Source organism: Bombyx mori, chromosome 2, assembly GCF_030269925.1.
Source record: "Bombyx mori chromosome 2, ASM3026992v2".
NCBI lineage: Eukaryota > Metazoa > Arthropoda > Insecta > Lepidoptera > Bombycidae > Bombyx > Bombyx mori.
This window is the reverse complement of record NC_085108.1, coordinates 7,417,580-7,433,842: the sequence shown is the minus strand read 5'-3', so window position 1 is coordinate 7,433,842 and position 16,263 is coordinate 7,417,580. Positions and strand designations below refer to the sequence as shown.

Below are 16,263 nucleotides of genomic sequence, written 5' to 3'. Positions count from 1 at the left end.
AACAGCTATCAAGGCTTTAATAAACAAGGACTCCACATGACCACGACTATTCTGCCAAGAGTAACCGACTATGATGATACAACAAGCTTGCAAAAGTAATAATGATGAGCTTTGAAAATTTCAGACTTCTACAGGAAATTGATGGAAACAGAATCACAGATACAACAACTGAAAAAATCAAACGACATTAACTATAACTCTTTGAATGGGCACAATGTTGAGAGATTTAAAAGATCGCCCAAGCTCTTTGGATTTTATAACAAGCACAGTAAAGTTAAAGATTCAAAAGATAACGCAGGCATCAAAAAAGCGAAAGATACAGGCCAAGAGAAAAATGAAAATATCACCGTCAATAGTGAAGTTACAAAAGATAAAAGATTAAAGAATGATAGTGTAACTGAGCCCACTGTTTTAGAGAATAATAGGAAAGAAGATTATGTTCCAAACAGGAAGGTAGCTAAGTGCTCGCACACGCCCAAGGAAAGTGACGCCCACGAGAAATACAATAAGCATCCATTTTACCAACACACGCAAAAGTTGGAAGACATATTGGAACAAATATTGGGCAAAAACTTTGAGGATGTATTTTCTAATCAAAATGTTGGCGCATTGTTCGAAAAGCATAAGGACAAATGTAGACACGGTAAAGGCAAAAATATGGAGGACAAGGTACTTGATGACTTTTTAAATTCCCTTAGCTAGGTAGGTAGGTAGTCAGGGTAGGTAGACAGCGGCTTGGCTCTGCCCCTGGCATTGCTGAAGTCCATGGGCGACGATAACCATTCACCATCAGGTGAGCTGTATGCTCGTCTGCCTACAAGGGCAATAAAAAAAAGCTAATTCAAAAACTTGTTTCAACCTAATAACCGAAGTTTTTCCATAATCTCTGAAGCCTCAAAATTAGAATATCCTCTGTTTCTTTTTGTAATTTTTTCTTTTGAAGGCGAGTAATAATAATTACTGTTCTGGTATTTTTCGATAATTCGTCAGTGGCGACTAAATAAAATGTAATATACGCCCCACCATATTGTCAGGGAGTTCTTTGTAGGCCTTTGTTTGTTGTCATACAATAATGGTTTCAGCATAAAACAATAAAAGAAAATACTCCAAACAAACTGGAAATGAATACGGAAGACATTAAAGATGAATTTACAACAGCCAATATAGATGATCTAAAAACTAACGACGCTCTGTAAGTTAATTGAAAGATTGGGCTAATTTATTTTTAGTTTTATTACAAATAGTAAAAACAATTTGTAAGGTTTTAAGGGCTGGATAAGAATAGCATTGTGTTAATTAAATAAAATCCCCAAAGTGTATGTGTAATTATTTAGGTTGGACGAAATGTAACCCAATACGGCATTACTGGCTAACTATGCCGTGAAATAGGATAATTGAGTCGACTATTATCAAAGCCGGCAATCTGACTTTTGGACAATGATTGGTAAATCAGAAAAACGAATTATTGACTTTGTATTCCATTGGCAGTCACAAAACTCTTTGGAACGACATCTTAGATAAATAACAGGTTAACTATTAACCTTTATTTAATGCAGGTTTTGAACCGTATTCTTTGAAGGAGACGATTATATTCAAATCAAACTGAATTGTCATATCAATAATTTTTTTTTGTCCAAATGAACAGATTGCCACCTTTGATAATAGACGACTCAATTAAATTTCGGCTTTTGTTTCAATGTTGGGTGGTATTCGTCAGACGAACCATGACTTGTATGATTCATCTGCAATTATGTTTTTTTTTTTTTTCCTACCTAAGCTGAGAGCCTTGAGAGGCTATGTCAGCGTAACCCTAACTTTTGTAGGTGAGCTCACGGGGCTCAAACCTGATGACGTTGCTAACACGAACCCTAGCAAGAGCCGTGCTTCGCAGAATCTACTCTCAGATGAGAGGGTTCTCGTGTCGTGCCGCTTTATCGAAGTGGCGCGTAGACGCCGACTGCATATACTTACTGGTGGACTCTAAGTCCGCAATTATGTATTAATCAATTTAGTTTAAATACTGTTACCATAGCAAATCAAACTAACAGTTTATTTAATATGTTTCTTAATAATACTACCGGTCAGAATATCAGAGCGAAGTTATTAAGTATTGTATCGTCATAGGTCCTTGGTGCGTATACAAGTTTTTCACCAACACTAACTCTTGATGTTGGTGAAAAAATTACTTTTGTTGCATACAAATAAACATACATAGATACCAAGCTGCTAAAAGCGTACTATCATAATTCGATCCGCAAACAAAGCTCAATGAGTTTCTCGCTTTATCTTCTAAGTGGGTCGCGATTCCGATTCGGTGGTAGATTCAGCGAGGTAATTTTTTATTTTTATTGCTTGATTGGGTGGACGAGGTCACAGCCCACCTGATATTAAATGGTTACTGGAGCCCATAGACATCTACAACGTAAATGCGCCACCCACCTTGAGATATAAGTTCTAAGGTCTCAGTATGGTTACAACGGCTGCCCCACCCTTCAAACCGAAACGCATTACTGCTTCACGGCAGAAATAGGCGGGGCGGTGGTACCTATCCGTGCGGACTCATAAGAGGTCCTCTTGTTAGGGCAGATGTTAGCAAAGTCTTCAAGCTAAGCCCCTTGAGCTCGTCTATCGGTTCGGTGAAGTTATTATAACTCCTTAAGGTTACTAGTAATAGGAAGGAAGGAAAAAAACCGATTCACGGCTTTATCTATTCAAAGTTCAGGGTATCTTTATTTTTTGTAGAAATTTAAGATTTGATCGAAATCTTATTCACAATCCTATACATACCAGTAAAGGTAACAGACGATTGTTGCAAGTAAATGACAATGAGAACTTGGAATATCCGCTATTGAAAGATACTAGCGATGGCCACGTTACTAATGCTGAAAAATCTGCGGATAGAGTGAAAAGGGACGAGGTAGTTAAAATGTTGTTAACTTGATACCTATTTTTAATGTAAGTTTCTAGGATACTGTGGGCCAAAATGTCGGTCACGGTCAGTGTCTTTGGAATGTGGATACTACTTTTATGAAAACTTAGTGGTTTGGCTGACGAAGAAATGAAAATCCGCGAAGCCAGCTTGCGTTTTTAATTTTAAAGGCTGAACAGCCCCCTTGTATGGTATATTATAAAAGACCAAAGATAAAATCCCAATAATACTTGGACGTAAGTTACAAGCCATTGTAACAGCTGCTGTCCAACTTTGCAGAAAGCGACCAATACTTGCTAGATAGATAGAGCCTATTCTTTCAATCCAACGTTATCACCAATAAAATATATAATCAGTACAAATAGCTGGATAGAATTTTTCGTAAATTTATCTAGCCAATGATTTTAGTCTTTAGATTATCTAGCCAGTATATTCTAGTTTTATTTTCAAAATTGAACATACTTAAAATTTAACTATGAAAAATCATCATTATGGAATCTCGGACTCGTTAGTACAGTAGTTAGCGGCCTTGATTGTTGCGACGAGGATCGTGGGTTCAATTCCCACATCAAGCACTCGTGTGATGAACAGGTTTGTTTGTTCTTTGTCTGGGTGGTTATCATCTATAAGTATGTATGTCAGTCTCTGGTGTCCATAGCACAGGGAATCCTAATTTTGGGCCAGATGATCGTGCGTGAGTTATTAGTTGTTATTAATTATTTATTTATGGAACCGTTTCGTACGTATGAAATTATGAATTCTCCCCAAAACAGGATCTGCAAAACAGAAAAATCTTTCATCCGTTAAACGTAAACAATCCTAATTGGAAAGGTCCCATGCCATTGTATCAGGACGAAATAAACGCGATGGTAAAACAAGCTGCTTTGAACGCGAGGCAAACTGTTCTGACAAACAACAATGTTGAAGTAGACGCTCCTCTAAACACTAAAGAAGTGAGACCAAAAATAAATGACGAAGAACGAAGCTTAAGTGACGCGGAATATATAGAGGATTATTTCAATGATAAATATGATAGCTTAGTCGGTGTTGCTCAAGCTTATAGTGATTATGGAGTGCTTAATTCCAAGAAAGAGACTATTGATAAGAACGGCGACAAGAATTTGGACCCCAAAGTGATGTTGCTAGATAAAGGTTTGCTGAAACGTGGACTGTTTGGAAGATTAGAAAAGTGTTGGTAATATTTTGTGTATTTGTAAAAAATATTGATACGTATGCGTATTTATTGAGTGTAAGTCGTAGTGTGAGCCCAAACTAGGTTAGGTATTGTTGACTATTTCCACCTAGAAGCAGTAATGCATTTTGATGACAAAGGCAAGTCGTTTTATGACGCATACTTGAGATTCACTCCCCATGTCTCCAAGGTAACTGGTGGAATATACGATACAAAATATCGAACAATAAATCAGCTCATGTATCCGTCTAATGCAATTAAATATTGAGTCTTTCCTAAGAAATAATATTATGTCTGAAAGCATCGCTAAAATTGCTCTAATTTCCAATAACTTGCATACTCAGGTACAGATCACCAACCGTCGGAGGGAATCAGAATCGAATTCAAACCAACGTCTGAAACAAGAGATGATGATCCGGCGGAAATCTACAGGCTACTTCACAAACATATTCATTTTTCGAACGAAAAAGATTTAAAATTACCTCCTCATTTGACATTACCCGCTTCCGATTTAGGGCTAATGTATACCCCTATAAAATTTGATAAGCTTGATGATATGAAAAAAAAAGATGACAATAAAATACAGGAACAGGAAAAGGGTATTATTTTTACTTTGAGTAATGGCGTGCGATCTTTGAAGTCTGTAGATGAACTGAACTACTCTGAACCCATCGGACATACTGAAGAAGAAAATGGAAATGGCCATGATTTGATAACTAATTTTGATATAAATATTAAAAACGAAGATGCTTTAAATTACAGAACGAAGCCTTATTTATCTGAAAATGAAAAAGCGGCATATGTTGATTTACTGAAAAATGATGTTAGATATAAAAGAGAACTGACAAATGAAAATGTTGATTTAAATAATAACACTAATGCCAAATCGAGATTAGCTTTAAATATAACAAATGTAACAGATCTGGTTAACGCTGATGTTGACTTCAATGCTGAAAAAAATAACACGGTGAATACTGTGAACGAACTTTTTAATTCCACTGCAGGAATGGGTCTAAGCGATTTGTTTTCTATGTTTTCCGAATTCTTCAGTTTCATGGAGAGTATGGAAAGAAAAAATAACCAATCAGAATTAAACGGGTCAGTAAAAAGTTATCTATGAACATTTAATTAGTGTTTCTTCGTATATTTGCTCTGTCTTCATAAGCCATTCATACGACTGTGATGTTTTTATTTTTATTTTATTTTTATTGCTTAGATGTGTGGACGAGCTCACAGCCCACCTGGTGTTAAGTGGTTACTGGAGCTCATAGACATCTACAGCGTAAATGCGCCACATACCTTGAGATATAAGTTCTAAGATCTCAGTATAGTTACAACGGCTGCCCCACCCTTCAAACCGAAACGCATTATTGCTTCACGGCAGAAATAGGCGGGGCGGTGGTACCTACCCGTGCGGACTCACAAGAGGTCCTACCACCAGTAAAAATTATGCTATTGCAATTGAAGATAATAAGTGTTTCTATTTGTTTTTTTAGATCGAACTTGACTATAAAAGCTACTAACGATACAGATGATAAAATGAAAAGTGACGCATTATATTATCCGACATACGACGCGGATATTCTTGAGAATATTGGTCACCGATCTAGAGTTTTAATGTCGGTAAACGAAAACAATTTAACACGGAATACTGAGGATGCTATTAATAAAACAATTGTCAGAAATGAAAATAAGTTGAACGTTTCAGGTATACAATTAATGATTTTTTTTAATTGTTCGGATGGGTGGATGAGCTCACGGCCCACCTGATTTTAAGTGGTTATCCGAGCCCATAGACATCTACAGTGTAAATGCCGCCACCCACCTTGAGACATGAGTTGCAAGGTCTCACTTTTAACAGTACAATGGCTGCCCCGCCCCTCAAACCGAAACGCATTACTGCTTCACGACAGAAATAGGCAGGGTGGTGGTACCTACTCGTGCGAACTCACAAGAAGTCCTACCACCCGTTTAAAAATTAATAATGTAATGTAATTATATAATGTTATTAATAATCATTTAAAATGAAATCATTAATTTATTTCATTGGAATGTAAATGAAATATGAGAGTCAACAGTAGGCTGTATTGCCTAATTAAGATTTCTGGTAACAGCACACGTCATCTCGGATCCTCCCGATCCACTAACGGTGCTTCTAGGTACTTCAAGCACCGGTCACCGTTCTCGTCGAACGATGTTACCACAGTAATTCATTGTGATGTAAATATAACTACTAACATAGGTCTAAGTCTTATTAACAATTTATATGAGTCATGGATACTTGAAATAAAAACATTATTATTATTATTATTATGGGGAGTGCTCTGAAGAATTGTTTGTAGAGTTCATCCATATCACTTAGAATCACTGCGTTCATCCACTGCGCGTTTCCAGAGATCTTTTTTGCCATGTACCATCTGGCTTTGGAATGAGCTCCCCTCCACGGTGTTTCCCGAGCGCTATGACATGTCCTTCTTCAAACGAGGCTTGTGGAGAGTACTTAGTAGTACGCAGCGGCTTGGCTCTGACCCTGGCATTGCTGACGTCCATGGGCGACGGTAATCACTCACCATCAGGTGGGCCGTATGCTCGGCTGCCTACAATACCAATAAAAACAATATTTATCAACTCACATTGCCTTGTGGCGTAATTTATCATAAAAAAAGTATTATGTGTGTGTTAATTTAAAACTATTTTTGCTGTATCCCCCGCGGGACACCAGTAACCAAAGCGAAAGAAAGTTTCTGGTCACCGTCCTCGTCGAACCCGTCGCTTGCGACGAAGGGCTCGACGAGTAAATTAACTCTCAGACACAGCCCACTGAGTTTCTCGCCGGATCTTCTCAGTGGGTCGCGTTTCCGATCCGGTGGTAGATTCTGCGAAGCACGGCTCTTGCTAGGGTTCGTGTTAGCAACATCGTCAGGTTTGAGCCCCGTGAGCTCACCTACTAAAGTTAGGGTTACGCTGACATAGCCGCTAGGGGCTATCAGCTTAGGTAGGAAAAAAAAAAAAAAAGGTAACAGCAATTGGAACATAATAATGATTGTTTGTAATAGTAGTGAGGCATATAGTAATGAAGCAACTCAATGAAACAATCCAATTTTTTTTATGGTGAAAACACGTTTTTTATTGACTCGCAGCTGACTAGCCAAAGTTAGGGACTAATAAAATATTTTCCTTATCACTCTTTTGAAGAAGTACATGTCATAGCGGTGATAGAATAGCAACAGGACTGGCAAACATAATGTAAATATATTCGCTATCTCTCAATCCGAATACAAAAAGACAAGTATAAATTCGCGAAATGTAAATTAAGTAGTTGTCCATTCTACCGCAATATAAAGGCATTGTAGTGGTAAAAATCTATCACAAACCAAAAGCTATTGAGTACTCTCTTTATTTTGTGTTAATCGGTACTTAAATTGCCTCCTCCTTGCTTCGTATTCCTCAAAAAAAAATTCCTACCTATTCTGACAGCCTAGAGAGGCTATTTTCGCTTCGCCTCGACGTGTAGGTCAGCTTACGGGGCTCAAACCGAAAGCGTTGCTAACACTGAACCTACCAAGAGCAGTGCTTTGCGTAATCTTCTACCGGATCGGAAAGCGACCCATTGAAAAGATCCGGCGAGCAACTCAGTGGGCTGTGTCTATGGGCTAATGTACTCGTCGAGCCCTTCGTCGCAAGCGATGGGTTTGGCGAGGACGGTAACCGGATTACTCAATGCTGAGGGTCGTAACCACTCTATTGTATCAGTTTCTCTCGCGCGATATACTCCATCCGTTTCTGCCTGTGTAGAAGCATTTTTAAACTTCAATTTAACTAGCCTCAACAAATTAAATTCGTTCTGTTCTAAAGACAGTAATTGCTGTGTCTGAAATGTGTGAATGAAATTTTTTTTTTATTGCAGATCATAATATAAGCCGCGAAACAGAAATTACTTTAAAAAATAACGATTTTAAAATTCCTATAAATGGAAATCGGAGCACGGATGATGATATGCGTTTATCGCCTGATAAAGAAAAGGACAATATACGCAAAAGAAGTATAAATGAAGGTAAAATGTATTGGAATGAAATATACGACGATGAATATGGCGTTAAAGATGATCTTTTCGAAAATGGCGTCAGAGACAAACATTCGATTGACGTTAAAAACATTGTGAAGTCATCAAAAGATTGGATAGATGATAAAGTACGGAAGATCGTGAGCGGTTTTAAAGTAAGGAAACAAGAGAATCCGATTGGGACAGAAGACAGAGATGCTAAGAATTCTCATGAGTTAGTAGTAACTAAATGTCATTTATAGTATTTGTCAAGTTGGTACAAACAGGTAACTTCTTTAGAATCGTTGTGATTTCAAACCGGATGCAACGGAAAAAACGACAGGTAAGATACACAAATACAAAAATGTGTAGGATGAAGCCAGCAAAGAATGAGACAGAAATATACATACTATTTAATACAGCGCCATCTGTGAGATTTTTTAATACTAACGTGTGTATGAAAGCTCTTGTAGTGAATTTTAATTTAGGATTATACGTGAAATTAAAATATCAATTCACAGAGGGCGCTACCTTACAATTATTTACTAATAACAAAATTTTACATATACTTAAGACGTTTAGGATAATTGTATTTAAATTTTGGAAGGTTTCACTTCTACCACGTGTGAATTGCACACATTTTGTTTTTTTAGTTAGTTTCTGACATAGTACCATCACGGGTACCCAAAGCTTTTTTTAACAAATCACCGTCATTCAAATTTAGCGACATATATCCTTGTAGAATTTTAGAAACACATTATTATATAACTAACGGCTTTGATAAGTATTAATGTGAGATAAATGTTTTTTTAGAAACGTTGGAGTCAAAACAACTGTCAAGAAACACGTGAAAAGAGAATTACATAAAGAAGAGGTCAGTATGGTTTCTAAAAAAAATCGATTTAAGAAAAATCAAATCTTCGAGCGAATCAAAGAATAAGAATCACTCTTTTTGTGACCATAATAGTAGTTAGTCACTGACTTATTACAAGCCAGGATTTAAAGAAAGCTCACGGCCTATCTGATGTTCAAATAACCGGGGTCCATTGGGAATTCCAAAGTGTTCCAAAGTGAAGGTCCAAAGATAATTCCGCTAACCACCTTAAGATATGAGGTGGATATCACCCTTTAAGCTGGAACGCATGAGTGCTTCGTATATACTTCTGGTAGTACCCCAACCTCTAACTAAGGTAGTAACCTCTTTTGATACGAACTAATGAATTTTATTTATTTAATTAATGACTCCTGCATTAAAATTGCCGGTGGAAACAATTTAGTTACGTTTATATTCTTTTGGACAATTATGTATCTGAACCTTGGTATATTTGGACTGCTCAATATGGCCACAAGGGCCTTACTTCCGCGCAGATGGACCCCACTGCTCAAAAAGCAGCACGAGCCTTACCCTGCGATCTATTTCTATCTATCTGCGAATATCTCTAGGTAAATAGCTACAAGCCAGCCAGGAAAAGCTTCGACGAATTGAATGCCAACATGAAAGAGGTATGCCGAAAGGCCGCCAAAGCTGTTGAAGAGAGCAGGAATATACATGGTAATGTATTGTTGGAGATTCGCATCTAATTGGAATATGTTTGGACCATAATGGCGAGGAGTTTGGTAGGAAGCGTGTCTTTCTTCACCGTCTTACAAACTTGAGACGATGAACTGACGATCGTCAGTATCACGACCTCCAGGGCTGCCTAATGGCGGAATATGAGGAGTTAGTCTAAGAGAATCATCATCATTCCCCTGCCCTTCTCTCAGTTCCCTGGGGTTGGCCCAATATGTTTTCTCCCTCCATAGTCATATATCATATACCATTTCTTCGATCACTCCCCTCTTACATATACGTCTTTGACGCAATCCATTCTTCTAAGGTCTACCTCTTCCTCTATAGTCTTCCACATTCATAGTTAACACTCTCTTACCAACCTCATTGTCTAGGAGCAAGTCCAAGCTATCGTATGCAAAAACCTTGGATTTCAATTACTAAGAATAGGGAAATAACCTTTATAAATCAAGGTGATTCTTCCCACGCTTCAATTTGGAACGTATGACTACTTCGCGGCAGAAGTTAAGATTGTAGTGACTACGAACTGGTCCCAAATATTCTGGTAAAATTTATGTAATGTATTGTGGGGATTTATTGTCTTTATGTAACAGTAAGAGAAAACACGAAAGAGGATGCCGCAGCCACTTCTCTGATGCAGCAGTTGACTCGACTCATGACGGACCTGGTGGATTATCAGGTGCAGCAGAGAACTTGCCAAAGTGAGTCTCGAAATCTGTGAAGATACAAATGTAAAGTGATGTGATGTTTAGTATAACTATAAACGAAATTTAAAAGTTAGTTTGCCAAAAGAAGTTTCACTTCTGACGTGTGTACTTTGTATGCACGCACTTTTTACTATTGAAATTAAGTACTTGTCAAATGTCAGTAGTAGTAGTTGTTGTATTTTTCCAACTGGAAAGGCAAATGTATTATACCATACAGCCTAATATTTTATAATTTTTTTGTGAAAAATGTTAATAGGAATTGAAATGAAATGAAAAGAATTTTGAACATTAATCAAATAGCATGAAATTAAATTAGTCAATTCAATTGGCAAAATATTAGTCATTTACAATTTAGAAATCTAAACATAATGTGACTGTCAACACTGAGGTTTGAGATTGACATTTAACAGACTTTTGGCGGGAACATATCTTCCTCTTTCCCTTCCTCTAAGTCTCGGAAATCTAAAGTTTTAGATTTGTATAAATATAAGCAAGACTTATAAATTAGTTTGCCAAAAAAGTGTCACTTCTGACATGTGTACTTTGTACGCACGCACTTTTTTTTTTTTAAAACCATTTGATATAGAAGATTGCACAAAGTGGGAATGAATTGCTCGCTCCGGGCATTTCAATATTGCAATAATTGTTACGTTTTATAATAATCATTGTAAAAACTTTGATTTTTTTAATCTAATATTTAGAAAAAAAAAGACATGCCCGCTGAGTTTCTTACCAGTTCTTCTCAGGACGGAGGCTAGTTCTTGTGAATTGGCGGTAGTTCTTTTTGTCGTTCAACAAGTGTGTACTTTAATTTTAGTTGATTTTATTTGATAATTTAGGCACTAGTGCAATGAAAATGCCTTTACATTAGCGTACGAGAAGATTTTAATATAAAGATAATATTTAACCGCAATTTATTTTGTTTGTCATTGCAGTAATTCACTAAGAAACTTTATTATTGCATTAAAAGTAGGAGTTTACATTTAACCTAATCTTATGTGGATAAGGATATCGTGATCGCTGCTATCCATGTTAGGATCCAAATAGTTTTTTACTACGCATAGCCTCCTAGCCTCCTAGCTTAGCCGGAATGCACGAATGCTTTACGGCACAAATAGATGGTATTATGGTGGTGCAATAAAGTTAAGGGATTTAAGGCATGAAGCAGAATTAAATCGCTGCTAATTACCAAATGGATGGTGCCACTACTGATCAAATAACGGAATGTACATGGTACTAGTTTACCCGATTCTGTGGACCGAATGGTAAACAGTCGAGGTCGCCCAAAACACGTAATTACGGTTCCTTCCGATCCATTAACGGTGCTTTTAGGTACCACAAGCACCGGTCACCGTCCTCGTCGAACCCGTCGCTTGCGACGAATGGCACGACGAGTAAATTAACACAAACAAAGCCCACTGAGTTTCTCGCCGGATCTTCTCAGTAGGTCGCGTTTCCGATCCGGTGGTAGATTCTGCGAAGCACTGCTCTTGCTAGAGCCAGTGTTAGCAACACTCCCGGTTAGAGCTCCGTGAGCTCACCTACACGTCAAGGAGAAGCTGAAATTGAATCTCAATGCTATCAGCATAGGTAGGAAAAAAGGTAATAATAATTGTTTTTTTTTTTTGTTTGACCAGAACTACCACCAGATCTTCGAAATTTTCTGGAATGGCTGACGTCTCCAAATAAAGATGCTGTTAATTCAGATGCCAGGAGGGGTTTCCTTAACGAAGATACCTTGGGACTGCCAATTAATGGTAAATTAGTTTTGGATGGAAAGCTGATTTGGATTTGGATATAAAAATTCGATTAATTAATCTGGTAGACTAAAAAAATGGTGTGATTTTTTTTTTATTGCTAAGATGTGGAGATGAGCTCCTGTCTTACCTGAGGCCCATAGACATCTACAACGCAAGTCTCAGTTTTAACAGTACAACGGCTGCTTCGCCCTTCAAACCGAAATGCATTACTGCTTCACGGCAGAAATAGGCAGCGCGGTGGTACCTACCCGTGCGGACTCACAATACGTCCTACCACCCGTAATTACAATTGTGCGGGTTTGGGGTTGCGGGTTTTTATTACAAGATGTTATTCCTTCACCGTAGAAGTCAATCGTGAACATCTGATAAGTGTATTTTATGAAAAAAGTTGGCCAGGAGATGTGCTGTGAATACTCCTGCTAATTTTTAGCAAATAACCGAATAGTGGACTAGTGTTTTGTTGTTTTCCAACAAGCAAAGACAGATTAGATCGTATGTGACTGACTGAAATCACGTTTTATCCAGAAAATCCACAGGAAACGTATCCGGACTTCATGATGACGTCATCAAGTGAAAAGGATCAATCTGAACAGAGATCTGACTGCCTTGGGACTCTTCGTGCTGTACAGGATTTGATTAACCAGTATGATGGAATGACTGACGAAGATAAGGTATTCTCGATTGATTTTGGTGTTCGGGTTAAAGATTATTACGCTTATTGAATTGAAAATGATAATGCAATGGGTGCAAAATGCGTCTTAAATCTCACTATAGAATCTAGATAGCCCAGAGAGAATTTTTTTAAATACAAATATGCAGGTTCACTTGTCGTTGGTAGGCAAGGCGTTTTGTAAATATTTTTTTTTTTTTTTTTTTATTGCTTAGATGGTTGGACGAGCTCACAGCCCACCTGGTGTTAAGTGGTTACTGAAGCCCATAGACATCTACAACGTAAATGCGCCACCCATCTTGAGATATAAGTTCTAAGATATCAGTATAGTTACAACGGCTGCCCCACCCTTCAAACCGAAACGCATTACTGCTTCACGGCGGAAATAGGCAGGGTGGTGGTACCTACCCGCGCGGACTCACAAGAGGTCCTACCACCAGTTACCACCAGTATTCGCGAGAGGGTCCCATTATTCTCTTTGATTCTGCGGCGAAGGAATCATGCTCTGCCTTTTGAAGTTCTGGCAGATGTCACGTCGGCGTCACCAGTGTTGAGTTTCAATATCGGGCAAGGATGAATAAGACACGTGTTCAGTTAGAGACTAACGTATATTGGGATTACAACCTAATGTGCTATCGATAGCCCGACAATCCCAAGACCGAGGTAGCATTACTGCAATATAATTATCGCTAACACATGCATATAATTATTAGTTGGTATGGGGAAATTTGTGGTCCCTACACTCTACAATACAATTGTGATTAGAACTTCATGCTCTGAGTTGACTTACAATATGATATCTTTGAACTACGGTAACCTTTCAACCAGGTGAACAAGGGCTGAATGACGTACTCGGGCGATTTGCTCTTTGCTTACGTAAAAAGAGCTCTTTTTCCATTTCAGAGCAAGATGTCTGGCGTACGGGAATACTTAGAAAGTCAAGTTAATTTTCTTCAACAAAGAATGTCTTCCTATGCTATCAGCAATGTTAGTATACAAATTAGAGAAGCGTAGATTTGGGTGATCAGCCGAGGTGGAATTACTTGACTTGAGAGAGAGAGAGAGAGAGTATTCTTTATTGTACACCAAAAAACAAATAAACAGTGCGATACATTAAAAACAAAAAAGTACAATTGGCGGTTTTATCGCTAAGAGCGATCTCTTCCAGACAACCATCAGGTGGACAAGAATCATTTGGAAACGAACTACGCGCGGCGTACCATTCCAGTGAAATACATATACATATATGTACACATACATATACACATACATATCTCCGTAAATATACATACAATTAATACAAAGTATTATAATATAATAATAATTATTAAAAATAAAACATAAAAACTTGACTTGGTGACAGGAACACTTTTGGTTTTATTATATTTTCGGTGCCCCGATCTAGATGGCGGCAGTGTGGATGTAGGGAACGTACATATGAGATACTCCGACCGAAATAATGACATTTAGACGCCCCTCAGCTCTAATACTAGGAGCAGGCTTAAGGACCCCGGTAACCGTACTCGTCCAACTCGCCGGATCTTCTCAGCGGGTCGCGATTCCGATCCTGTAATAGATTCATTCGCGCAGTAGCTACTCTTGAGTTGATGGGTTTCTTTTGTAGGCGCTCGGGTGGCTGTCAGCAAATCCCACTCCTTCTGGCTGAGCCCTTGTTCTCCCACCTGCCCGGTGAAACTGAAAAGGCCTTCCGGCCACCATTAATGACTCAATCATAAAAAAAATTACGGCATTTCGTTGTGGTTTTTATGCTGTATTATGAGGCTAATTATCAGGAATAGACAGACTCTGCCCATTCCTATAGCAGACTCAAGCCTATCCTGGTCAGAAGACAAGCATTTTATGGGTTTGAATAATGAGACAGCAACGATACAATACGATTCGGACTTTGAACTCATCAAGGCCTATTACCACTAATTTGGCCAAAGTTGGTATGCGTTGTTTTTAAACTGAAACATGTTTCCGTTTCCTACTACAGGTTGACAGTCAGAATTATTTACGTTACAAGAGGACGATAGGCATGGAGCCGAAACAAGTGAAGCGTTTGAAAAAGCGGAACCTGTCCAAATTCATTAGGAATTTCGGGAAAAAGCACACGAAAGCTACGACAGACTGCAACGAAGAGGCTCAGGTCACAGATAAAGCTCAACGCGTGAACGGGAAAGACGTGTCGAAGAAGTTGTCTGACAAGAAGCGAAGAACGAAAAGAAATCTCAGGGACATTTATTACAGGGCATTGGCTGACGCAAAAAAGATGACGACGGTCAGAAAAGTCCCGTACGATGGAGAGATCGGCCAAGTGTCGCAGTAGCTACAGCAATTATGGATAGTAGCTAAGTTTGTTTGACATTTTGAACATAAAACAACATTTTTATTAGCGCATTTTAATGTATTTGTTATTTTGATTAAGGTTTTTATAGAATAGTTGTACATTTGATTCTAATATATTATTTGGTTGTTGATTTTTTTTAAACCCCTTTGTTTAAATCTTTTCTATACTTTTTTATGGTTCAAAAGACTGAACGGCTCTTTATGGAAAAAATGGGGAGAATCGTGGTATCCACTCGTACAGGCGTTTACTGGTGGTAGGACCTCTTGTGAGCCCGCACGGGTAGGTACCACCACCCCGCCTATTTCTGCCGTGAAGCAGTAAAGCGTTTCGGTTTGAAGGGCGGGGCAGCCGTTGTAACTACACAGGAGACCTTAGAACTTATATCTCAAGGTGGGTGGCGCATTTACGTTGTGGATGTCTATGGGCTCCAGTAACCACTTAACATTAGGTGGACTGTGAGTTCGTCCACCCATCTAAGCAATCAAAAAATTAAAAAACCGTGGTATCCACTAGCAGAAGGAGCCTCCTTCTGCTGAGGCGGCATCGTCAGTTCTGAAAGCCGTGTCTAATTTGGAGACTGTTCTTCGTCTACTCATTGTTTAATAGTTCTCCACTTGTTCCTAACTTCGGCAGTCTTAGTGTTTCAGGTATAGGTATGCCGATTAGAGATGCAATCAGTTTTGACCAACAGGCAGGTGATTAACCACGTAGTCTTTTCCATCGAAGTGGTCTACTACTATCGGCTTTTAGACATTATCTGGATTTCTGCGACCGTACTGGCTTAAAATATACTATGTAACTATACTGAGACCTTAGAACTTATATCTTAAGGTGGATGGCGCATTTATGTTGTAGATGTCTGTGCGCTCCGGTAACCACTTAACACCAGGTGGGCCGAGAGCTCGTCCATTCATCTAAGCAATATCTAATAAAAAAAAATTGATTTTGAGAAAAGAACAATAAAAGTGCAATAATGGAATAGTCTTATTTTATGGTTCGCGTACCCAATTCTATATTATTATACATATCGACGCTTGAAAGGC

At 38.4% G+C, this 16,263-nt stretch overlaps 1 protein-coding gene across 3 annotated transcripts in view; it reads left to right on the top strand.

The window, feature by feature from the left end:
- Positions 1-15,361, top strand: part of LOC101742237 (uncharacterized) — a 43,463-nt gene extending 28,102 nt beyond the window's left edge. For 2 of the 3 annotated variants that reach the window (XM_004933278.5, XM_062673593.1), the window contains 14 exons: positions 125-669; positions 1,083-1,192; positions 2,743-2,917; positions 3,703-4,120; positions 4,466-5,219; positions 5,618-5,829; positions 8,029-8,398; positions 8,977-9,037; positions 9,607-9,715; positions 10,327-10,434; positions 12,078-12,197; positions 12,726-12,871; positions 13,774-13,857; positions 14,867-15,361. In XM_004933278.5, the coding sequence (XP_004933335.2) occupies positions 125-669; positions 1,083-1,192; positions 2,743-2,917; positions 3,703-4,120; positions 4,466-5,219; positions 5,618-5,829; positions 8,029-8,398; positions 8,977-9,037; positions 9,607-9,715; positions 10,327-10,434; positions 12,078-12,197; positions 12,726-12,871; positions 13,774-13,857; positions 14,867-15,199 (3,545 nt within the window). In that variant the 3' untranslated portion in view covers positions 15,200-15,361. Of the gene's footprint in view, positions 1-124; positions 670-1,082; positions 1,193-2,742; positions 2,918-3,702; positions 4,121-4,465; positions 5,220-5,617; positions 5,830-8,028; positions 8,399-8,976; positions 9,038-9,606; positions 9,716-10,326; positions 10,435-12,077; positions 12,198-12,725; positions 12,872-13,773; positions 13,858-14,866 lie in introns of those variants that run through there. The other variant, XR_002431637.3, reaches the window with a different exon arrangement.
- The last annotated feature ends 902 nt before the right edge of the window (positions 15,362-16,263 follow it).